The following is a 23,374-nucleotide window of genomic DNA, read 5'->3' as shown; positions in this document are numbered from 1 at the left end:
CAAGTGCAATTTCTGGAGCCTGGAGAATTGACAGTTCCCTACGACCTCAGACCTTGCCTCCAAGCTGAATCCAGTACTGCACCACCCAAAGAGTTTTATTCCGCAAATGAAAAAAAACCCAAAACAAAACAAAACAAAAAACCAGCACCGCCTTTCCGGTCTCCCCGAGGTTCAGCCTTCAGGAGTCTCAACACACAGTCGTGGTTCATCCAGCGTATTCTGAGCATCCCCCCCTCCCCCGCCGCGGTGCAGGGACCTGGAAGTACCGGCTTGGCAGGGCTGCCCGCCTTTAGGGGCTTTCAGTGTGGGAAAGACCGACTAGGAGCGGGTAGAGGGTTGGGGCAGCGGGCTGGCAGCTGAGTCTTCAGATGCTAACGACGTGGTTAGGCCACCAGCATCGCCGCCCCCTGCTCACCCTCTGTCACTGAGGGGCTCCAGACCTGCCACCCGCAGGTGGTCCAAATATGCCGCCGAGGCTTTCTCCACTCCCGCCCAGACCAGCCCTAGCCTGGACCTGACTCCAGCCCGGGGGGACGCGGCGCAGCTAGGGAGCCTGGGGGAGGGGGGCGGGCAGCGCCCACCCCAGATCCGCTCCCGCCCTGGCGCCCCCAGCCCCGGGCCGAAGCCCGGGAGCCCGGCACGGTGACATTCGCAGCCTCTCCCACCAGGGCCCGTGGCTCTCCCCGCCCGCCGCCCGCGTACCCGGAGCCCCGCGGGGATCGGCGGGGCCGCGCTCGGGCCAGAGGGCGCGCGCCCGGCGTCCCGGCCCCGAGGTCCCGCCGCGGCGCGGGGCGGGGCCAGGGCGGGCCGGCCTCGGCCTCCGCCAGTCCCCGCGCCCGCCCCCCGCCGCCGCGCCGCCTCCCCGCCCCCACCGTCCCCCACCGCGCGCTCCGCCCGCCCCGGAGCCGCCCTCCGCCACGATGAGCAAATGAGCGCGAGCGAGGGCATGAAATTTAAATTCCACTCTGGGGAGAAAGTGCTGTGCTTCGAGCCTGACCCCACCAAGGCGCGAGTGCTGTACGATGCCAAGGTGCTGCCGCGGAGGGACAGGGAGGCGGCGCGGGCCGGGGACCCCCCGGGCCGGGAGGCGGGGGCGGACGGCCGCGCGGAGCTGGTTAGCGGCGGGGCCCGGGCGCAGCGGGGTCCGCGCGGCGGCGCGCGGACGGCAGGGGGCGCGCGCGGGGGAGTCGGGGCCGGGGCGCTTCCGCTTCCGCCCCCGGGCGCCAGACTGCGCGTGCGCCGTCGCCAGCCTCCAGCGTCCCGTGTCGCGAAGCTGGGCCGCGACGGTGGCTCGGGTTTGCGCGCCGGCGGCGCCTGCCAGGGCAGCGCGTCCCGAAGGCGCTCGCCGACGGTTTCCGCCTTGGCGTTCAATCTCTGCTCATCCCGCGCGGTCCCGCGGCGCGTGGGCGACCCGACCGACCCAGGTCCTAATCTGTAGCGCCACAGTGCTGGCCTTTGGCTCGCGACGTCGTTTCTTGGGGCCCTATAGTGTTTGAGCCTGGCCTGACCCCTCCAGTCAGCAGCGAGTCCCACCCCGAGAGCGAGGCCGACACAGTACCTTCCTCCGTCTAGGCCTGGCCGCACTTAGGTTTTAAATCCCTGAATCGTGTCCAGGGCCGGGCAGCCTATCCCTACCCTCGGGGACTCGGGGTCACAGGCACATCTGCAGCTCGGGTCTGGTTGGCGAGAGGGAGTGGGCATCGAAATCCGGGGGAGGGGGGGTGTGACTGCTGGCCCGAGGCCCAAGGCACGTCTGGGCGGCGCTGCCCTTTGGGGGACTTCCCAAAGCATCTGGGCTCTGGAGTCTTCTACTTGGGGGCCCCGCCCCCGCAGCCCCGGTCTTTGTTTTCTGTTTGCTGTCTTTCCTCCCTCCCCGCCTAGAGTCTCCCCAGGAGCGACACGCCCCATCATTTGCCCCAGATGTTGCCTCTGGGGACACCGCTGGGAGGGATGGCGTAATCCCACAGCTAGCCTAGCCCTGGACGCGGCAGAGCCCAGGAGACTACAACTCCCAGAGGTCTCGGCTGCGGCTCTCTTGTCTGGCCTGGACTCTTGTTAGTGACAAACGAGCCGGCCAATGGCTTCAGAAGCCTCCCTGGCTCTCACGCTCAGGAACCAATCACCGGATGGTTGGAGGCACGTTTCCTATTTTGAGGCATCCACTCAGGGAAAAAAAATGGAATTGAAAGGAAAAATGTTTCAAACCAGCACTCGGTCTAAGAAAGTAGAGAATGCTTAGTTTTCTTTAAAAAAAAAAAAAAAAGTCCTCGCTCTCGTTTCCCAGATCAGTTTCTAGTATTTTGTATGTTCTATCGTTGGTGTACAATATTTCCTGGTTTCAGATTGTCGATGTTATTATTGGGAAAGACGAAAAAGGCAGAAAGATCCCAGAATATCTGATCCATTTTAATGGTTGGAACAGAAGGTGAGTACTTGTTAAACTAGAGTGAAAATCAGTCATCTTTACTTCGCAGAAACATTGCAAACTTGTTTTAAGTTGTAGAAACAATTGTAGAAAAGCTTCATTTCCTGTTTTTTGCTTTGTTATCAAACCTTGCCTATTCTAAAGAATGATTACTTTTAAGTCGATTATATTTGAATTCTCTGAGTCATTCTGGAAACTCTGCTTATTTCTTTGTCTGGATAAGTTCCTTTTTCAATTTATTTTTACCCTTTTTGTGATCTGAAAATATTTAGATAGTTCTCTATTTAAAATGTGATTAATTTTTAGGACTTATCTGTCCCTGTGATGGGCTTTCAGCATTTGTTTCCTATCAAACTAAAATATGGAATTTTACATTCTTTTTCTTTTTTTGTTTGAGTAGCTGGGATAGATGGGCAGCTGAAGATCATGTCCTCCGTGACACTGATGAAAACCGGAGATTACAGCGAAAATTGGCAAGAAAAGCTGTAGCTCGCCTGTAAGAATACGAAAGTCATGACATAAATGTTATTCCACATGTTTTCTCTTAGTGATTAGAATTTCTATGACGTAAAACTATGACGAACATGGTTTATTAACTTTATATATATAAAGTATGTGAAGAGTGTATTCTAAATAATTGCTGTGTTTTCAGAGAGGTTATTGTATAATGTTCTGAAATGAATGGTACCATTTATATTCTACTAAAGTTTATTTCTCTGGTACTTAGGAATTGTTGTCATTATATCTTGTTTTATCTGCAGACCCACATTCATCACCATCAACATTGATTTCCATCGTGTTTATCTTTTCCAGAAGCACTGGAAGAAAGAAGAAACGCTGCAGGTTGCCTGGTGTTGACTCTGTCTTAAAAAGCCTCCCCATTGAAGAAAGAGATGAAAATGACAAAAACTGTGAGTGATCTGACTTCATCTTCTCATGCTAAAAACCTATTACCTAGCTCTTTTATACTGCAAGATTGAGGGAGATTTTGTTAAAATCCTGGACTGGGACTCATTTCAACTCATTCCATAGAAATTTTGCCTTTTTTCGTTGTGATGCTTGAAGTCATTGAGTCCATAGTTCAACCTCTTCAGCATGCTCTCGACCACTGCCATCTCAGCCAGTGTCTGTCCGCTAACTCCTGGCGCTCCAAACCCAGGTTTCCTTGTCTCTTCCTGGGTCTTGGCCCTACTTGGGAACACCCCAGAGAGTCATCGGTCTTAGGTGACCGAACACTTTCAGATCATTTACTTACTTGTATTATTTTTGCATCCATTGGAATTGGTGTTATATTTTTCAAAATAAATTTCTATCCTGAAGGGTATATTTGTCTAAAGTATTTACAATATATGCAGGACTGCAGTTATTATTACCAGCGTGGAAGACATTCCACCTCCAAGAGTGGGCAGTGTAAGGGGGCGTTGGTACCGCACCTTTGCCTGATGTTTTTGTTTCACCTAGCAATAAGCAGCTCCTCTGAAGACAGTAGTGAAGAAAAGGATGAAGAAATAAGTGAAGAGAGTGATATTGAAGAAAAAACTGAAGCGGTATAAAGTTTTCATTATAAAAACTCTTTGGTCTTTTTTAGTGGTAAAATTCACTGCTTTGACTCATTGTGTAGAACTGTATTTTTAAACCAAATGCTGTAAAGTTGTCCTTGATATTTAAGGGAAAAGAACTCCTATTTATAGTCATTGTATCTACTTGGCTCTTTGTACCAGAAAATGTTTCCACAAATCCTAGTTACTTTGTTTCCAATGAAATGATGAGCTTTATTTATGTAGTGGTGATTCATTTTTAAATGTTACTTTTCAGAGCTTGGCATCTTCTGCCTGCTTCAAAGTTAACATAAATCCCACTGTTAAACTGTAACAGGGAAGGAGTGGAAAGGGGTATTTGTGATATGGTTAGGGCCCTACAAGTTCACTTTGGGCCTTTAATGTGCTGGTCACTGGCATGTGCCACGTCATTACTGGGGTAAATGTGGAGGGCTAACTGGCTTGGTTTTGCAGCAGGCTCCCATACATTCACTTTTCGTTGACTGTAGACTCGCTTACTATTTTTATTTCAAGTATTAAGTGTGGAATTGTGATTTTGCAGAAGGAAGAACCGGAGCTGCACATAAGAAGGGAAATGGAAGAAAGAACAATCACTATAGAAATCCCTGAAGTTCTGAAGAAGAAGCTTGAGGATGATTGTTACTATATCAATAGGAGAAAACGGGTACACAGGAGAGCACAGAAAGCGGGGGGCTTGTGATAGAGCTCGTGCTTAGCCATCCTCTGTACTCACAGGCTCAGACAATTGAGGATCTTGAAGGAATGAAATTTATAGCTGGAGTTTTGCAGAGTCTGGTTTCCAGTTCTCTGCTGGCAGGGCTGCGCTGCTGATTAAATGAGGTGCACAGGTTTCCCAGCCCTGGCTCTAGGGAGCCCTGATGGTCCATCTTCAACCAAGAAGTTAAGACATAATTGGTCTGTGGTGGGGGCTGCCTGTGCATATAGACTTTGTGGCTCCCCAGGTGATTCTAGTGGGTCACAAAGATGAACATCAGTGCGTCCATTTAAAAAAAAAAATAATACCATCATCTATGTGGGGCCATGATCAGTAGGAGAAGGAAGCAAAAGAGCCTCAGAGCATATTTGAAAGATTCTCTTTGAAGAGAATTGGCTTTTTTTTTTTTTGAGTGACACAGACTAGACCACCATTTCCTGGGGCTATGGTGTGGACACTGGGTGCCCACATCAGGTATCTATGTTTTTGTTAACAGTTAGTGAAGCTTCCGTGCCAGACCAACATCATAACTATACTGGAATCCTACGTGAAGCATTTTGCTATCAATGCTGCCTTTTCAGCCAACGAAAGGCCTCGCCACCATCATGTCATGCCACACGCCAGCATGAATGTGCATTATGTCCCAGCAGAAAAGAAGTGAGTTGGGTGGGAGGGGAAGTGTTGTCCCACGAGTCTCTCTATGTTAGAGAAGTGACTTCCACTTAGAAACTGGTCACACTGTCTCCATTTCAGTTATTTGGAATTCATTTACTATGTCACTTGATAAATAACCTATTGATAATTCATTTAATATCAAATTTTTTGTCCCTTTTTTGAGATTTTTGGTAACTGTGCTTAGGTGTCTGGTCTGGAGGCACTGAGAGTGTGTGTTGCTTCAGCATCAACACCAATTTTTTTCAGTGATAGCATTTAGGGAGATAACTTCTTCCTTGAGTAGCACCAGAATCAGCGATGAGAATTGTTTCAAAGCTTGTTTACGAACAGGTCTTTGTTGTACTCAGGGTACTCATCCTCAGAGCTTGCCTTGCTCACGTGACCTAGGCTGGAGTGCGGTTAGACAGGCCGGTGGTTCAACATGAAGCAAGTGCTTGCTAGAGGTCACGGGGCTGTCACTGCAGCTCTCAGGATCGGTGTCTGTTCACCTCGGGAGCAAGGCTTCTTGGGCTCCTCGGTGGCACTGAGCATGTTCATCTGTGTTCATTGTGGTAACTTAACGTTCCCAGCAGAGCTTCTGTGGGGTGTATTATAGGTCTTTTTCCTTTGAATTCTTTGTTGGTAGCATCTGCACATTCATTCCATTCTTTACATGGATAGGTGTGATTAATAATGTTTATATTTATTAAGAATATGACATTTTGGAAGATTTCTATTATTTTATTGGCTCTCTAATCTTTTCTTTTTATTCTTCCCAGCGTTGATCTTTGTAAAGAGATGGTGGATGGATTAAGAATAACCTTTGATTACACGCTCCCGTTGGTTTTGCTCTATCCATATGAGCAAGTTCAGTATAAAAAGGTGACTTCGTCCAAATTTTTTCTTCCAATTAAGGAAAGTGCCACTAGCACTAACAGGTAAGCTAGATAGCTCGCAGTTAGACCTCAAACATCAGGGGTCAAATAGATTGTGAAGATTTCCTTCTGCTGCTGTGGGGCCAGCATGTTTGGAGACAGGGAACGGTTACCAAGTGCCCTTGCCAAGTGCCCATGCTGGTGGGTTTTCCCTTAGGTAAGCCAGGGCTTCATTCACTTGCAAATGTCTTTGAGGGATTTTACCAAGTGAAGATGCTACTGGGGCAAACTCGCTTGGGTTTTGAACAGCTAGTCCTGTCTTTCCTAAGATAGTGGGGCCAAGAGAGGCAGCCTGAGCGGGCAGATGGAGGTTTGACTTTAGCTCCCTTCACTGGTCGTGGGACTTGGGGGTGGTGCCTCCTGAGCTTGTTTCTGCCTCCATATGATGCAAGAACATTGCCTCCTTGGGCAGTTGTTAAGTGAGAAAATTTGTGAAGGGCTGACTGCCTTTGCCTTCAAGTGAAGGTCAGTTCCCTTCCCACCATGTTCTTCCCCAGGTGACTGAGTGTGCCCAAATCTCTATTTGGGGGAGAGAAGAGGGCTATCCCCCAACCTGAAGTCTATCCCTTCCTCTCTAGAAGATACTTCCTTGTCTCCCTCATGTCTCTTCTTCCTGAGAGAGCGGTCTGTTCTCATGATTTCCTCACCTGCAGCTCCTCTTGCCAGCTCGTCTCTGCTTTTGCACACCACTCGCCTGCTGACTGCTGCCCAGGCCCTGACGCTGACTCCTGTTCACACACAACTCTGTATTGTCTCCTTTCCCTTGTGCCTTCCCTTTGTTCCCCCTGTCCCTGCTTCCCTACCGGGTTACCATCTCTCCTCAGCCTGCCTTCCCTTCTCCTTGGTTTCAGCTCAGGTGAGAGGCCTGTGTGAGTCACCCAGGACTGTGTTCACATCCTGTCCTATCCTCGAGGTTCCTGGAGTCAGGTGGACTGTGTTTCCACAACATTCACCCAGCACTTTTTATATCTTGCCAGTAGTTGGACTGTGCTGAGATCACGTGGTATTCTCTTTCTCTCTGCCTGGGCTTCTCACCCTTGTCTTTGCTGGTGATTGGAACCATCTCCTTGGTGGCAATGGGGCTGTCCTGTGCAGTGTAGACTGAGGAGTCATCTTCCTGGCTTCTACCCACAGATGGCAGTAGCACTTTCCCAGTGTGACAACCTAGACCAGTTGAGATGGTGCCAGAATCCCATGCAGGATGGATTCGTACCCACCCGAGAACCTCTCTAAGCCAAATACAAAAGGGGCCCCACCATCTTCAGTGCCAGTATGCCTCCCAGAGTTCTTGAGAAGATTTAAATAATGCATCTAGCTTACTCTTTTTAAATGAATACTTATTCTGGCACATTTGGATATGAAAATGTACGCCCCCCTGCGGTGGAGCTGAGAGTATGTTTTCTGTTCCATCTGAAGAGCGAACCTCCAGGTTTTGTGGAGGTTGTGCAGACTGGGTAGGTACATCACTCTCCCCTCTTTCATAGGAACCAGGAGGAGCTCTCACCGAGCCCACCTTTACTGAATCCATCCACACCACAGTCCACCGAGAGCCAGCCTACCACAGGGGAACCAGCGACCCCGAAGAGGCGCAAAGCAGAGCCCGAAGCCTTGCAGTCTCTGAGGCGGTCCACGCGCCATTCCGCCAACTGCGACCGACTTTCCGAGAGCAGCGCCTCGCCTCAGCCCAAGCGCCGGCAGCAGGACACATCAGCCAGCATGCCTAAGCTGTTCCTGCACCTGGAAAAGAGTAGGTCTATTCTGGGTGGCGGGTCCTCTGGACTTGGTCTGGCTCATGCCCTGCACTCCTGCTCCTGAAGTGTCCTGTTAGCACTGGCGCTGGAGAAGACCAGGTCGAGTTCATAGTCAACCCCATATTTGCCCACTGAGCTGTGGGAACTCAGTGCAGGAGCTTGGCCCCAACCAAGGCTGATGAGGCTTTTGCCCTAGCAGCCTAGGCTTGAGAGAGGGGAGCTACCGAGCCTCCAGCCCTGCAATGGGACACTTGGTGCCTGCTGGCTTAGCTCTGTCTCTCCCCACTCCCCACCCCTCAGCCTTAATCCACTCTTCTGGGCAACCATACAACCACTAGTGACTTCCTGTCCCAGGGGATTTGCCTCTTGTGGGCACGGGTTTATATGCATGAAGCCATATGCACATGTGGGCTTTGGTGTGTGACTTACTTCACTTACCATGTTTGAAGCTTCCTCATGTTGTATAGTGTGTATCAGTTCCTTATTTATTCCAGGTATTGTCTTTTACAATAGGAAAGTCTTACTATAAAAGATGAATAATTTCTCTGCTGTTTATAAGGGTGTTCTGACTTTTAGTCCATGGCTCTGTGATCTACAGCAAATCATTGACATCTTTTCCTTTTGAAGAGACACCTGTGCATAGCCGATCCTCCTCACCTGTCCCTCTGACCCCTAGCAAAGAGGGGAGCGCTGTGTTTGCTGGCTTTGAAGGCAGAAGAACTAATGAAATAAACGAGGTAAAGAGTTAGTGTTTGCTGTTCATCCCTAGTGAGCCCTTCCTTTTATGGTTGCTTTAGTCTTGTGGGAGGAAAGCAGGCTTCCTTAGAAGCATCACATTGCTCTTGCTGTGGAAATTAACCAAATTGTTCACATGACACTGTGCAGCACTCATTGCGTTTTTGGTTTCTAAGTGAGAAAATTGTTAGGATTCAAGCCCTACACTGACAGTCACCTTTTATCTTAAATGAGGGCAATTGCTGCCATGTGAGTATTTTCATTTTCTAGAATAGTTGCTGGTGCGCAATTTCTGCAGAAGATCAGAGAGTAAATATTTTAGGCTTTGTGGGCCACACAGTCAGGTGTCTTGGGCCAGAGTTGGCCCCAAGGGCTACAGTTGGCTGACCCATTAGAGAGGCTAGGAAACCGAATTTGTGTTACAGTAACGTTGAAGGAAAGTTAGGAAATCTCTAGTCCAAGCATTCCCTGACATCCCATTTTTCAGACAGGGACATACACATATTATTTAAGGGAATATATTTCTTTTAAAAGGTGTTGGAATATTCCAGCAGGACCATTCCCACTCTGGTCAACTGTGCAAACCTGCCATCTAGTGGTTGTAGGAACAGCTGCATGCTCTAGTGAAAGTAGGATTTCTCTGGAGGATGGTTGAGTAGACATTCAGTGCGCATGTTAAGTGCCTGTACTGTGGTGAGTCTTAAGCAGGGCTCTGCATGCCAGTCACTGGAGACTTTCCCCCAGTGCCCTTTGCTGCCCCCCGCATCAGGGGAGGGTCTAGACATGTATGTCTTTGCTTATGATCCAGAGGTAGTTCCCGCTCACACCCCCATTGGGAATTCCTCTAGAATCCTTATTTCCTCCCATTTAGCTGTGACATATAGAGGTGATACACTGCGCTGCAAGGCAGGCGCGAGGGAGGATTCGCTTAGTACCTAGTGAATTATCTGCTTTGCACATGGGTGTGTGCCTCATGCCTCCAGGGTCTGCAGTGCCCTATGCTCACTTCTAGCATTGCTGTCAAAATGGTTCCTAAGCTGCTTCCGTCGCACGGCAGGATTTCCAGGGAAAGGAAAGGGCTACAATGGCCAAAACAGTTACTGCCAATTTATATGTAGTAGCTGTTGAGAATCCAGAAATCAAATGTTTCCTTAATGTTGTCTTCTCCCACTTTTGTCTATTCTTGTAAGCTTGTGTTTATTTTGATATAGGGGAATTTTTTCTCCCTCTACGTACAATTCAGTCTCAAAATTTCCAGGTGATTAGAGGGGTCTCCGTGTTGCCAAGAAAGGTGGATTCTAAAAGGCAAAAATGTTCTGAAAAAAAATTAAAAATTTATTTATTTATGCCTACAAGAACTGGGGTGTAGGCCAGAGGTGTGTGGGGTGAGAGGATTTACCAGAGAGAGTGGGGAGCAGAACACACGGATCTACTCCTGAGGAGAGCAGTGAGCAGGTCTGCTGTGCCATGTGGCTCAGCTCCCTGGCAGGGGATCGAACTGAGGCCACAGTGGCTGGCGATAGCTTGATAGCACTGAGACTTTAATCCCTGTGCCATCACCGAGGCCCCAGTGTTCTGAAAAAAATTACAGAAGAAAAGTAATACATGTGCAAACATGTAACCTATAAGGAAAACTGATACATATACCCTCCTCTGCCCCCTAAGTCATCATCCCAAGACTAAGAAACAAACACTTAGCATTTCTTACACACTCAGTATATTTTTCCCATTTTGTTACATAGTAATTATATTATGTTAAGTGGTTGCTTTTATGCAAGTATAGATTGAACATTCTTTTGTAACATGGTCCTCTTCAACAGAACGCTACATTCTCCTGTGTGCTGAGATGATGCCCACCTTGAAGCTCTAATAAGGCATTCAATTCCCGTTTTCCCTAGGTCCTTTCCTGGAAACTCGTCCCTGATAGTTACCCCCCGAGTGACCAGCCACCTCCACCCTCTTATATTTATGGGGCACAACACTTGCTGCGATTGTTTGGTAGGAAATCGTTTTCTCTTCTTTTGGCTTCAGTTTTAAGAGTCTTGTTAGTTTATGTACATCCATTGAAGGGGAACCGCTTCAAAGGAAAGGGCACTGGATGAATATTAAATTTCATAGAAACTGTGTGATATTTGTACAGCTACTCTGTGCAGCAAGAATTTTGGGTTTTGTTTGATAATGTAGATGTTAATTTCAGTGTGAATAAAAATAAACAGGGACCCAGATGCTGCCTGGGTCTGTCTTATTCATTGTCAGGTCCTTCTGATTATCAGTGGTTTTACTTTTATTTTTTCTATCACAGTGAAACTTCCAGAAATCCTTGGAAAGATGTCCTTTTCTGAGAAGAATCTGAAGGCTTTACTGAAGCACTTTGATCTCTTTCTGAGGTATTTTTGATGCTTTGTCTAAACCTACTTCTGCTGCCTGTGTGACTCCTGGCTCTGTATAATAGCAGTGTTCCCTAAGTACAGGGACTTATGACTGTAATAAGGGTTTTTTTGGTGTTTGTTTTTTCCATAATTTGCCCAGTAATTTCTATAGGAGAGGCAATTAAGATAATAATTTAATTTTACATTTTTTATTCAGCAGCACCTTAAGCAATGGACTTTGTTGCATATACATAAGCTACTTAAATGTTTACATTCACAGGTTGGATTTTGGTGTTTATTTTAGGTTAAGATAAATGACAAATAGTCTGTGCTGATAATTTGTGAATTCAGAAACATATATTTCCTTATGTGATTTAGCCAGCCAGTTTATTATATCATAGGCTCACTTGCGCCAGGCTCTGCTCTCCCCCTGCTGTGGACCCCAGCCTCATTTATGCCTGTGGCCTATCTCCCTCTCCCCTCTAGATGCCTGTGCTCAGTTCCTCTCCTTGTCCTTCATGGCTGGTTGTCTCCCTGCCTCACCCAGTTCATCCTGGTTGCCTCATCACGTTTCTTCCTTCTCTTTAAGGGGTGCCTTTTCCCTGTAGTCAGGCCCCACCCTGCAGAGTTGATCAAGTAGGATTTTGACAGAGCATAGAGTACCCCAGCCAGAGAAATCAGTACTGGAGTTCCTGATACTGTCATATAGGCATTTTGAATGAAGTTTCTGTGAGTGGAATCAGACTTTATCACATTTTCTTACAAACAGCTTTCAAAAATACCCTCTTCCCTTCCTCCTCCTCGTACAAACCCACAACTGTATTTGGCATATAAATTTTGTAAACAATTCAAATTATGCCAATAAAATATGAAGAGAAAGCTGCACGTTAGCCTACGAAAACCTGCTAATTTTGAGTTATGCCCACATAGGAAGGAGGAAGTAGGGTTTTAGGAAGTAACCTACAAAGTTACATGCCAATACAGAAATTGATTTTGAAAATGTCTTCAAAGACATCGACTAGAGGTGGTGGACTCAGTACTACTGACTTAAGGATGCAATCGATGCAATTAAGGAAGAGTGAACTGTTGCACCTTCACTCAGTTTTTACTGAAGAAACTGTTTCAGAAGTTGATTCTTCATTTTTTAGGAATTTGGACAAGACCAGGGAGACAAACATGAAGCTAATTAGCTTAATAGTTAATTTGGCCTATGTGAGAATATTTTGGCCCTCCATGGTGAAATCTCTGACACTTCAGCGCCAAATGAATTGCAGACTCTGGAATGACTGACTCCATTTAAACACCCATCGTCACTCAGAAGTCTGTCTTCTTGGTGGATGTTTTGGGCACTGTAAGCTGGAACTGTAATACCTTTTAGTGTAGCAAATTAGGATCCAGAATTCTCTCCTAGTTATTCCATTCCATTTTGGTTTACCCTTCCCAGTATAAGCATTTTATATTTCTCAAGTGGTATTTTTGGGTTTATAATTTATTGTTTTATACTGTTTTTAAAACAGGAAAAATGTAGAGAGTCCCCCTTCTGTACAGAAGTGCTTATATAATCAAGACTGCCCCCCTATCGGAGTTTAGGTTCTATTTTTAGAACTTGATGCTAGTGAAGGGTTCCAGGAAATGGTAATGAGCATGGCAGCCAGGTCTTTGCTATGTAGGTAATCAGTTTATAGAAATCAAGTCCAAATTCACTTTGTTTTCTTCCTCATGTCATGAAAGAGTGCAATGTTAGAGTGGTTATAAGTTAAGCTTTTGCTTACTGGTTGGTTTTACTTACTGTGATAATCACTGGGACCATTTATTTTTCCAGATTTTTAGCAGAATACCATGATGACTTCTTCCCAGAGTCTGCCTATGTGGCTGCCTGTGAGGCGCACTACAGCACCAAGAACCCCAGGGCCATCTATTAAAGCTTCAAGCTTCTGGAGGAACAGCTTCTCTTTCTAGCTTTGTACCTAGGTTCCCAGGGAAGAGCGGGCAATGGTGGACCTTTAGAAAGAGAGCAGATGGGATGACTACCCTGGGGTGGGGAGTAGGGTCCTCTGGCAGAGACAGGCCCATTTATTTGAGTTCCTGCACACTGTAGGTATTCCTGTTAAGGATTGCTTCCTCGGAGCCTGAACAGGCTCCCACGCCTGACCCCTGTCCCTGTATATGTCTGTCATGGCAGGAAAAGAGCAGCTCTGTTGACAGTGAAACATTCATGAGTATGCATAGGGTAGGTTGTTGGAGTAGATGTTATAGTTATTTGTTAGCAATAACCCGTTGTACAGTTATTTGTTAGCGTTAAGCAAAATTGTTTTACAGTTTTGGAGCTCTGTCTAACAAATGTTAGTTCTTCTTGGAAACTGCAAAGGAGTCCCAAAATATCTTAGAGGGAGTTGATACATGGTAAAAGAAAATTTACAGCTATACATTTGCTTCTTACAGTTCCTTTTCTGTCCAACCTTATTTTTGGTGATCTAAATAAAATGTTGCCCGTCTTGTTTGAGATTGCACAGCTATACTTTGTTGTGTAATGTTATGATTCTCTTTCTGTTAAATGTTATTTTTGGTGATCTAAATAAAGCATTGCCCATCTTGTTTGAAAGAATCAGGAGAGAAGTTTTTACTCTGGCCTTGTCCTCTTTATTGTTGGGGAACAGGAAGACAACCTCTTGACTCATAACTTTTTTTGTTTCCTGTTGTTTCACCCTTGTGCCTTTTTTGTCAAGGCCTTTTGTTTTCTTCCTTCTTTGATTTTGCCTCACTCGGTGGCTCGACTGGGAGGTGGTTCCTGGAAGTGGGTACAGCTCTTCACTGTCTTGTAGCCATACTCTGGGCTGAGCGAGATCAATGGCCCTATGCCATTGCCAGTACCCTACAAGCCATGAATAGAGCACCTGCCTTTTCTTATAGTCCTGCTTAGTTGATCTTAACCTGTGAACATCACTGGTCATGGACAAGGGCCACAAAGTTTTTAAAACTCTATAGATTCCACTAAAGTGTATACATTGACCAGTGATAATCAGGGACTCTAACCTGGAGTAGAGAACAGCTAAGTGCACTTGGTTGCCAAGTGAGACTCAGGTTTTTGGTGTCTAACCAAGAGGAAGAGGTGGGTTCGTGCTAGATTTCATCTCAATTTGGCTTATGCAGTGCCTGTTGAAGTCCAGTACACCTACAGTGTGCTCTGAATTGTCGAGAAAGTTTAATTTGTGTTATGGCCCCTAAAACAAAAGATGAAAAATGACAAGCATCTACTTGCTAAATTTCCCAGTGAAACAAACACAGACTCTCTTGGAACATGTATATAGTTATATGCTCTGAGTTTACAATAATGAAAAATCATTTTCTCCTCCCAAAGTTATTTCTTAATCACAACTCCTTAACAGCTGATCATTTGCCACTTAGGATTTTAAGAAACTGTTCAAAATATTCTTGTATTGTGTAGTACTAATCATTTTTCAAATAATTCATCATTTAAAAATGTGACTTAGGGCCTCCCCGGTGGCGCAGCGGTTGACGCTGAGTTGTGAAGCTGCCTGCAGCCTCTGCGGTGCCGGTTCAATCCCCGGCTACTCCCCGGCCACTGAAGGAGGGTCCCGCATGGCGCGCAGACCTCTCCTGCCACCCGCTGCTCCCCTCAGCAGTGTACTTTGGTCATTCTGCCTGCTCTGCTCCCCGCTCTGACTCTGGTGAATTCTCTCACCGTCCCGAGCTTCTGACTGTACCCAGTGCTTGTATAAATAAATAAATAAATAAATCTAAAAAAAAAAAAAGATAAAAAAAATAAAAATGTGACTTAAATGTCTTATAAAAATTATACATGATTCTCCTTTTGTCAGCATTTAAATTGTTACTTCTCTAAACTGCCAAATCTTGCAGTTCTTAAGGGTTATAGTCATATAAAGGTGTATTGAATACATTTCAGTAAGTTCTGGATCAGATTCTTATACAAGGACTTTGGAAAACCATGTAAGAACAAAAAAAGCACTTCTGAGCAGTAGATTATAAATCATTCCATGGCACAGTGTACACACAAAAAAAGCAAAAAGTACCAATTTACAGAAGCTGATGTCTGTCATTCGATTTTGCTGTCAACTCCAAACATCTGAACAAGTGCAGTTAGCCTGGTTTGCCTTTTTTTTTTTTTTTTTTTTAGTATCTCAGGGGCTTCTGGCCTCTAAGATTTGGTTTGTCAAAGGTAAGTTTCTCTGCACGTTTACTGACAACCAGTGACTGTGGTGCCAGAAACTGTCCAGGCTGTGCAGATGAGGCCCTGCACGCCTGGTCCGTGGTGGGCAAACAGGTGGAAGAGAATTTCCACAGCCATCCACCACCATTCATTTCCTTAAGTTCTAGATTAAGGAAGTGTGTTACTTTAACCAGTTCTTATTTTACAACAGTATTATGTAACTAGAAGTGGCAGAATTTTCCAAAAATAATCTTACCATTGTCCAAGAAGACAGATAATTCTCTTTTTAACTGGTGTGCAGATGTCAGTTTAGGCATGTTTAATAAGTATTCACTAGTTACAGAATCTACAAGCTGCGTTAAGGGATTTGATATCCCTTGGGAAAGGGCGTTTCAACAGATACAAATCAAACGCAGTAATTTGGGGCAATGCTGGGTACACCTCAATGAAAGGAAGCCTCCATAGAGCAGTTTAAACAATGGTTTTAAGCAGTGCAATTGGAGAGAGGCCCCCTCTTTACTGTAGGTTCTGCTTGTCTTTGGTTGGAACCAAATTCTCGCAGACACTCATTTGGGACAAGTGCTTGGTGCACATTCAAGCTACTGTCGTCTCTCCTCGTCTGTGCTTTCGCTTTCCGCGGTCAAAGCGGGTTGGAAACCGTTAGCTGACCAGCTGCAAAGACAAACCACTTGTTACATTTTCAATCCGCCGCCACTCTGCGCAGCGAGATGAAATCTCACGATGTCCCTGCGAGACGCGAATCATTCCTCTGCCCAAAGCGCTGACGACACTGTACGTAGTGACCACACACGGCCCCGTGTACGTTACCACGCTACGTGGCCAGGCTACGTCCCCGTGTACGTCCCCGGGCTACGTCCCGTGCGTGCGGCAGTCAGCCTGCGCATCGCCTCTGGCCTCGTCCCCGGATTCTCTCTCATCGTCACCAGAAGGGCGCGTGGAGCCCAGAGACGTTTCCAGAGACGCGGCCGCCGCCTTCTTCCCATCGCTCGCGGCAACGGCTGCCCCATGCCCAGGTGCTGTCCGTCGCTGGGCCTCCGAAAGGTTGGGGCCGGGAGTCGGCGGGCCCGTGGGCCTCGGGGCACGAGGAACATGGCGTCTCCGTGTCGCCCGAGGGGGGGGAGGGGCGCCGTCCCTGACGTCCGTTCACGCCACTCGCTGCCTCGCCAACGTCTCTAAACCGAAAGCGAAAGTGTCCGCGGCCACCCTTCTGCGTCGGGTTTCCCTCTGGCGTCAGTAGCGCCCCGGAGCGGAGCGGAAGTCCTGGTGAAGGTCGGCCTGGCCCGCGCCGCGCCCTGCCCGCCAGTGCACGAGGAGGCCCGCCCCGACGTGCTAGCACGAGGCGCTGGTACCCCGGCCCCCAGAGCACAGCCCTGTCCTGGCGCAGCCAGAATCCGAGGACGGTGGCTCCTAAGCACTGCCGCGTGCCGCTGGAGCGAATCATGGGGCCCCGGAGGCCGTGCTGCCCACGCTGCCAGGGCAGACTTGGTAGACTGCGGTTCTGAGTCACAGGTCTGGGGAGGGGCCCGAGAATCAGCATTTCTAACGAGCTCCTGCAGAGAGCAGCGCGGTTGCTCCTTGGTCTGCACTGTGAGTGGGGAGGCCTTAGGGCGTTGTTGGAGGGGATGGGCTGTAGGACCTCGGGGACCGGAGTTCCAGAGCTTTCCGCGCTTGTACCCTTTCCTTCTCAGGGCGGCTGCGCAAGGAGGTTCTGCCTGTTACATTGTGAAACGAGGAGTGTGTACAAGGAGGGAGTATGACTCGAGAGGTGGGATTCAGATTAGTAAGAAGCCAGAACCAGATTCACACTGAGGTCTTTCTTCATTCTAAAGCTCTTTTCTCCCCATTTTTTCCAAGTTGTGTCAAGAACATAGGGTGAGTGCTCGGGGCCAGAGGAAGGGAGTAAGGGGAAGTTTGGTATAATTTTCTGCAGTCTTTTCACTTTCTCCATCTTCTTCATTCTTCTCACATGTCCCCCAGAATTCGTACTGTTTTAAATCTCCATCTGCTTGGCCATTTGGTTGATTCTGGACTTAAAAGAAATATGCAGTTCTTCGTTTAAGGCTTTATCATTTTTATAGCTAGATCTAAACTGGGTTTGCTTTCATAATTTTGAAAATTGAGGGCTGATTGCAAAAGCAGAAATAATGTTCATCCCAGATTCAGTTGCAACATCACACCTTTTACCAATCACATCTTCACAAATGTTATGGATGTTTGCTTCCTAAAGAATTTAACACAAGATCTTGGTTTTGGCATTGACATCCTTTGTCACGAGGGTGTAATTAGAACTGTAAAATAGAATAAATGCTAAACGGACAGGGTATTCATAGCTGCATTCAGAGAGTACTGGAAATGGATTTCTCTAAACCTGGCCGAAGTAACTCAAGTCACTGTCACAAATTAACTTCAAGGTGGTGGGGCGCTCACAGTTACTGATGTCCAAGGATCATCACGGTCCACTTAAATGGACACAATAGTGCCTTCTTATACTTTTATTACACAGCTGCTTTATTTGTTCTAAGGTAACAGTTATTACTGAACTATTCTGAATGCCAATGAAAGGATTGGTAATTACTAGATCTTAATCACAAAGTCAAAGGTTCCTTTCTCACTCCTCTGAGTTCACACTCAGCCTGGAGATCAGAAACTCAATCCAATGTCTTCAGACATTTTCTTCATAAGCTGAGAGGTCTTCAAACTTCTTTGACTTCCCAGTTCTTCTACGTGGCAGAACATAAGGAACAAGTATATACTGGTATTATGATGCAAGCAAAAAAAGGTTAGGAAAAGTAGTTTTAAAAGATCTGTGGAGAGGACTCACTCACTGATGACATTTGATAAAAACCTGCAGGAGGTGCCTTCCAGCAGAGGGAGCAGCCAGGGCCATAGTCCTGAAGTGGGAGTGTTCTTGATTTTGCTGGAGAAACAGCAGAGAGACTGGGGTGACGGGAACGCAACAGACAGTGTCAGTTCACGCAGATCTCTAGAGGACACTTTCCATTGCCTGAGGACAGTGGATTCGGAGGGTGCCATAATTCGGTTCCTGAACTTTGAATTTCATTCACCTAGAGTGTGGATGATATTTAGATTAAAAAGAGATGAGAGGAAGGTGGAAGATTGTGAACTCAGCAAACACTGCTGCAGAGATGCAGGCAGGGAGACGACTTTGAAACTTGCATGAGATGGAAGCTGTACCTCCGGAGGGGTAACTGGGTAGGAAGGAAGGAGCAGTGTGAAGTCACAGAGCACAGGCGGTAAACACTGGACTGAGCTCACCCAAGGAGAGAGTGTGAGAGGAAAAGAATATTGGTTGTTAGCAGCCCCGAGTACAAAAGACAGTGGCAAAAAATGTCTTTAAAATGCTGTGTGAAAACAACTGTGGACCCAGCAAAATGTGGGTCAAGAGCAAGAGTCCCTCCCGACTCTGCCACAGCCCTTCAGAGCGCTCCATTGTGCACTGGCTGCCTGCCAAGCCTCCTGAGGCACAGTAGCCTTCACACTTGGGTCAGCTCTTGGGGTACCTCAGTCAACACTCCATGGGCCAGGAAGACAGGCGACCACACATCTGTGGGCTTCAGTGGCTCTCAACTCTAGGTTTCAAGAGCTGTGTTTCTAGATTATTCTGGACCTGCTTTTATGTGAATACCTGTGGTTAATTCTGTCTCTGGTGACCAGAATTGGAAATGACTGCTAATATGTCTAAAGTTTCATTTTGGAGTGATGGAAATTTCTGGAATCGTGTTGGCATGGTTGCACCCCTTGTATATTGACTAAAAACCACAGAATTGTATACTTTTAAAAAAAGATTTATTGATGTATACGAGAGCTGGGGTGTAGGCCAGAGGTGCAGGGGGTGAGAGGATTCACCAGAGACAGAGTGGGGAGCAGAACAGGCTGAGGGGAGCAGCGGGCGAGACAGGAGAGGTATGCTGTACCATGTGGGTAGCTCCCTGGCCAGGGATCGAACTCGTGCTGCAGTGGCTGCGGATAGCTTCATAGTGCTGTGTCTTAACCTCCTTGTGCCACCAGGAAGGCCCCAGAATTGTATACTTTTAAAGGGCAAAAATGTTTGGGGTGTGAATTATATCTCAATTATATCTCAGTAGTCAATGTCTAGGGAGTGACTATTCCTAAAACTCAAAAATATGGCATGAAAAGCCATTTGGGGAGCTGAAAGTTTATTTAATCAGATTCTCTAGCTTGGCATTTTTGATACATCATTGTCCAAGGTAGGTCACGGTTCCTTTCTCGCTCCTCTGATTTCACACTCAGCCTGGAGATCAGAAACTCAATCCTATGTCTTCAGACATTTTCTTCATAAGCTGATAGGTCTTCAGACTTCTTTGACTTCTGGATTCTTCTACGTGGCAGAACATAAGGAACAAGTATATACTGGTACTATGATGCAAGCAAAAAAGTTTAATGAACAGTGAGGTTAGTGGTGGCAGCAAAAATAGCACAAATTAAGAATAATGCAGGCCATAGCTGGTAGATCTCTACAGGTCTTCATGTTTTGGAATTTCTTTACAACATCAATCTTCATCCTTCCAAAAGGTAGTGAAAATCATAGGTAGTAAAGTGCTGGACTGTGTTTTTCTATTGATTTGTACTTTTCTCTCTCAGATTTACAACGTTCATTGGAATGATTTAATAAGTCATTTTGCAGATCTGCTTTGGCACAGGCAAATTACACCAGCCTGCAGGTTCTATTTACTGCTCCATCTTCATGATTGCAAAGGTGACTTCTAAGACAATTTCAGGTCATCCACCTCTATTAGTTGTCCATTATCATCCGGAAAATAATTTTGGGTAAGATGATTTGTGTGCTGTGTAGAAACACACCTACTGGTGTCAGAGAATGAAGGCTGTTTAAAGGGTTTTGGGCAGTACATAAAACAAAGGCTGAAATCCTAAATGCTCTACTGGAGGGAAAAACTAGTAAGATTTTCTCTTGATATATGATAGGTCGTCTTGTCTTTTATATTCTGTAGCACATAAAGTTTAACCATAGCATTGAAACTCTGTTAATTTGGTGAACTATAGGAGGCCATGGTGTGGCAGATGGACTGGAAAATGTTTCTAGATCTTTACACACACACACACACACACACCATGTATGTAACTTTGACATGTGAATTTGCAGTTCCTCTTGTCAAGAAGTAGGGTCTGTTTTCCTTCCCTTTGAGTTTGCTTTGGCCATGGGACTTACTTTGGCCAAGGCAATATCATAGAAGAGACTCTCTTTCCTTCTCTTCCTTGGAACCATGTTGAGATGTGAACAAACTAAACCTAACCTGCAGGATGCTGAGAGCCATACTGCTTAGTTATTCTCAACCCCCAGCCAACAACCAGCAAAACCATCTAACACCAGCTAAACCCCAGCCTGTTAGCGATGCACAGAGAAGCCAGACCAAACCAGCCATGCCTCACCCAGGGTAGCAGGATCACGCAGTTGACCCATAGATTGTTGATCAAGTGCTTATTATGTTAAGCCACTGCATTTTGGGCTGGCTTGTTAGACAGCGGTGGCTAACATTGCGGTGTGCCCTCGTGGCTGTTTACAGAAAAGCTCAAACTTCATTGCTTTCACTGAAAATGCTGATTTTTTGGCATGTTAGGAAGCCATCGGCTACTCAAAAGAAATGTGTACCTTCCCCTGCTCCTGCTTAGATAGCAAGGAAGAAAATGGAGACTGCAACACACCTTTGGGATCTTGTACCTAGCATGATGTGGGTTTCTTTGGTAAGAAATTTAAAGTTTGCAGAAAACTAGGAAGGGCAATTAGAATATTTTTACCATAAAATGAACAACTATTAATATCTTATAACATACGGTTATAGCTGCTGTTTTCAAAATAAATAAGGGACCTCCCTGGTGGCACAAGGGATTGAGATGCAGCCACTGCAGCAGCCACTACAGTACGAGTTCAATTCCCAGCCGGGGAGGTGACCCACATGGCACTGCAGACCTCTCCTGGCTCACCCGCTGCTCCCCTCAGCAGTGTGTTTCAGTCAGTCTGCCTGGTCTGTTCCCCACTCTGTCTCCGGTGAATCCTCTCACTCCCCACACCTCTGGCCTGTACCCCAGCTCTTGTACACATTAATGAATAAATTTGAAAAATTGAAAATAAATAAGACATTATTTGGCTGAAATTCCCTTTAGCATTACTTGGATCTCAGCCCCTGCCCTTCTCCCAGAGGCAATAATCCGCTGAGTTTGGTGCAGTGTGGACTCACATTGTACACATTGAACTTCTGCTCTTGTGCTTTTCATCATAGTTTTTACATATATGTAGATGCACATTTGCACACACATATACACATGCATACATATATATGTGCTTAATATCTACATATGTGATGTATCTATACATTAATGCATCAACTTGTATTTTTACAGAGACACACACTTAATTACTCTCTTTAGCTGCCATGTCACACCCTGTATCCATACCTTTCCCACCGTGAGATATTCACATTGCTTCTAATTTCCCTTTTATTACTACAGTGGCTCCTCTTTCCTTATAGCTTTTTTAAAAAAGATTTATTTCTGCATACGAGAACTGGGGTACAGGCCAGAGGTGTGGGGGGTGAGAGGATTCACCAGAGACAGAGCGGGGAACAGAACAGGCAGACTGACTGAAACACACTGCTGAGGGGAGCAGCGGGCGAGGCAGGAGAGGTCTGCTGCACCATGTGGGTAGCTCCCTGGCTGGGCTCAAGCTCGTGCTGCAGAGGCTGCGGACAGCTTGCTAGGTTGCATCTTACTCCTTGCGCCACCAGGGAGGCCCTCTTTCCTTCTAGCTTTAACGAGGGAAAAGCAAGCTCAGTTGACACTGAATGAAACATTATTTGAGGACCTGGTTTCATGATAGGTCATTTCACTTAGAAGCGCAGTTTGCCAGAACTCACCGAGCAGTGTGAGTCCAGACTGCCCGCGGGGCCCATGCTGCCTCGTGCTGCACGCCAGTCCTCTGGCTACCCCCGGCGTGGTGATAGCTGGGCACACGCTTTGTCGCATATTCCTAGGTCGGAAGTTATCCCAGGCAGGGACCGGCTTTCCAAGAGTTCCTGGGCGTTAACGTTCAGGGCAGTTGTCTTGTGGGACCCATTTACTGCACAGAGAGCTGAAAGAAAACCTGCATGAAAACTTGAAGCCCCCGTGAAACACTCTCCTCGTGACTTCATTCATCTCACGCCCTGTACCCCACACGTTTTTCTGCTGTATTGAGCCGGGCTACTTTAAATCCTCATAGAAATTAGAAAAGTTGTAAAATTAGTAACTGTTTGGTGGTAAAAGGCGGGGCAGGAGGTCTGCTGCTAACTGGTTTTAAGGGCAACTATCGATGACATTAGGGAAAGAAGGTGATTGGTCATTGTAGGGTAAGTAAAGTATCAGGCTTTTCTGCCCTCCCGCCATTAGGATGGATGATGGATGATGGATCCTTGCGGTCCTGAACGCATGCCTGATGGCGGCACCTGGAGTGGGGTGCGGGCATGCGTAGGTGGGATTCACCTGGGCTGAGAGACTGGGCTTATAAGGGTGGCCTCATGGGGACGCCAGCAGAACCACGAGAAGAGAAGGAGAACCTTGAGAGCAGCAGAGACCACCGGAGAACACCGGAGAGCCCAGACAGAGTGAAAACTGGGCTCCCAGCCCCCCAGCCCCCCTGCCTGCCGCGTACCTGGTAAATCCCAATAAAAGCCTGAAAAGCCACTGAGGGCTCCAGGACCCTCCTTTACCCCCGTCTGCTGGATCAGAAAACCTGCTCCGTGTCTTCCTGCCCTTGCAGTCATCCAGGGAACATTTTAAATATTGTGTTGCATGGGCCAAACAGGCCACGTTAGATGATTTATGAGAGGTCTTGGGGTTCATTATTCAATAAGACAAAGCAGTTGTTTGGTTTGGTTTTGGTTGTCTCAATTGAGAGGTCAGGGTTCAAAATCGGAGTTTCCCCACACGAAGACAGCCCTATCAGTGCACCGGGGTGTGGCCAAGGCTGGGTCAGACAGTTTTCTCTG

General features: G+C 46.8%; 1 protein-coding gene across 1 annotated transcript; it reads left to right on the top strand.

Annotated features, from left to right (window-relative positions):
* Positions 1-887: 887 nt before the first annotated feature.
* On the top strand, positions 888-14,740 carry MSL3 (MSL complex subunit 3). Its single transcript, XM_037512716.2, has 13 exons — positions 888-1,030; positions 2,343-2,425; positions 2,826-2,921; positions 3,239-3,336; positions 3,887-3,972; positions 4,526-4,648; positions 5,196-5,356; positions 6,133-6,291; positions 7,773-8,035; positions 8,667-8,776; positions 10,673-10,772; positions 11,077-11,161; positions 12,966-14,740. The coding sequence occupies exons 1-13, from the start codon at positions 929-931 to the stop codon at positions 13,063-13,065; spliced, it is 1,566 nt and encodes a 521-aa protein (XP_037368613.1). The 5' UTR covers positions 888-928; the 3' UTR covers positions 13,066-14,740.
* The last annotated feature ends 8,634 nt before the right edge of the window (positions 14,741-23,374 follow it).

This window comes from Talpa occidentalis, unplaced genomic scaffold (genome assembly GCF_014898055.3).
Source record: "Talpa occidentalis isolate TD23 unplaced genomic scaffold, MPIMG_talOcc4v2.1 talOcc4.15, whole genome shotgun sequence".
In the NCBI taxonomy this organism is placed as follows: Eukaryota; Metazoa; Chordata; class Mammalia; order Eulipotyphla; family Talpidae; genus Talpa; species Talpa occidentalis.
The sequence above is the reverse complement of the archived record's forward strand: the minus strand, read 5'-3'. Positions and strand labels throughout refer to the sequence as shown.

Excerpts from the sequence above, each read along its gene's own strand:
- MSL3 (XM_037512716.2), top strand. The coding sequence starts at position 929 with ATGAGCGCGAGCGAGGGCATGAAATTTAAATTCCACTCTGGGGAGAAA. Across the intron at positions 5,357-6,132 it reads TATGTCCCAGCAGAAAAGAA|CGTTGATCTTTGTAAAGAGA; the intron begins GTGAGTTGGGTG and ends TATTCTTCCCAG. Across the intron at positions 11,162-12,965 it reads CACTTTGATCTCTTTCTGAG|ATTTTTAGCAGAATACCATG; the intron begins GTATTTTTGATG and ends TTATTTTTCCAG.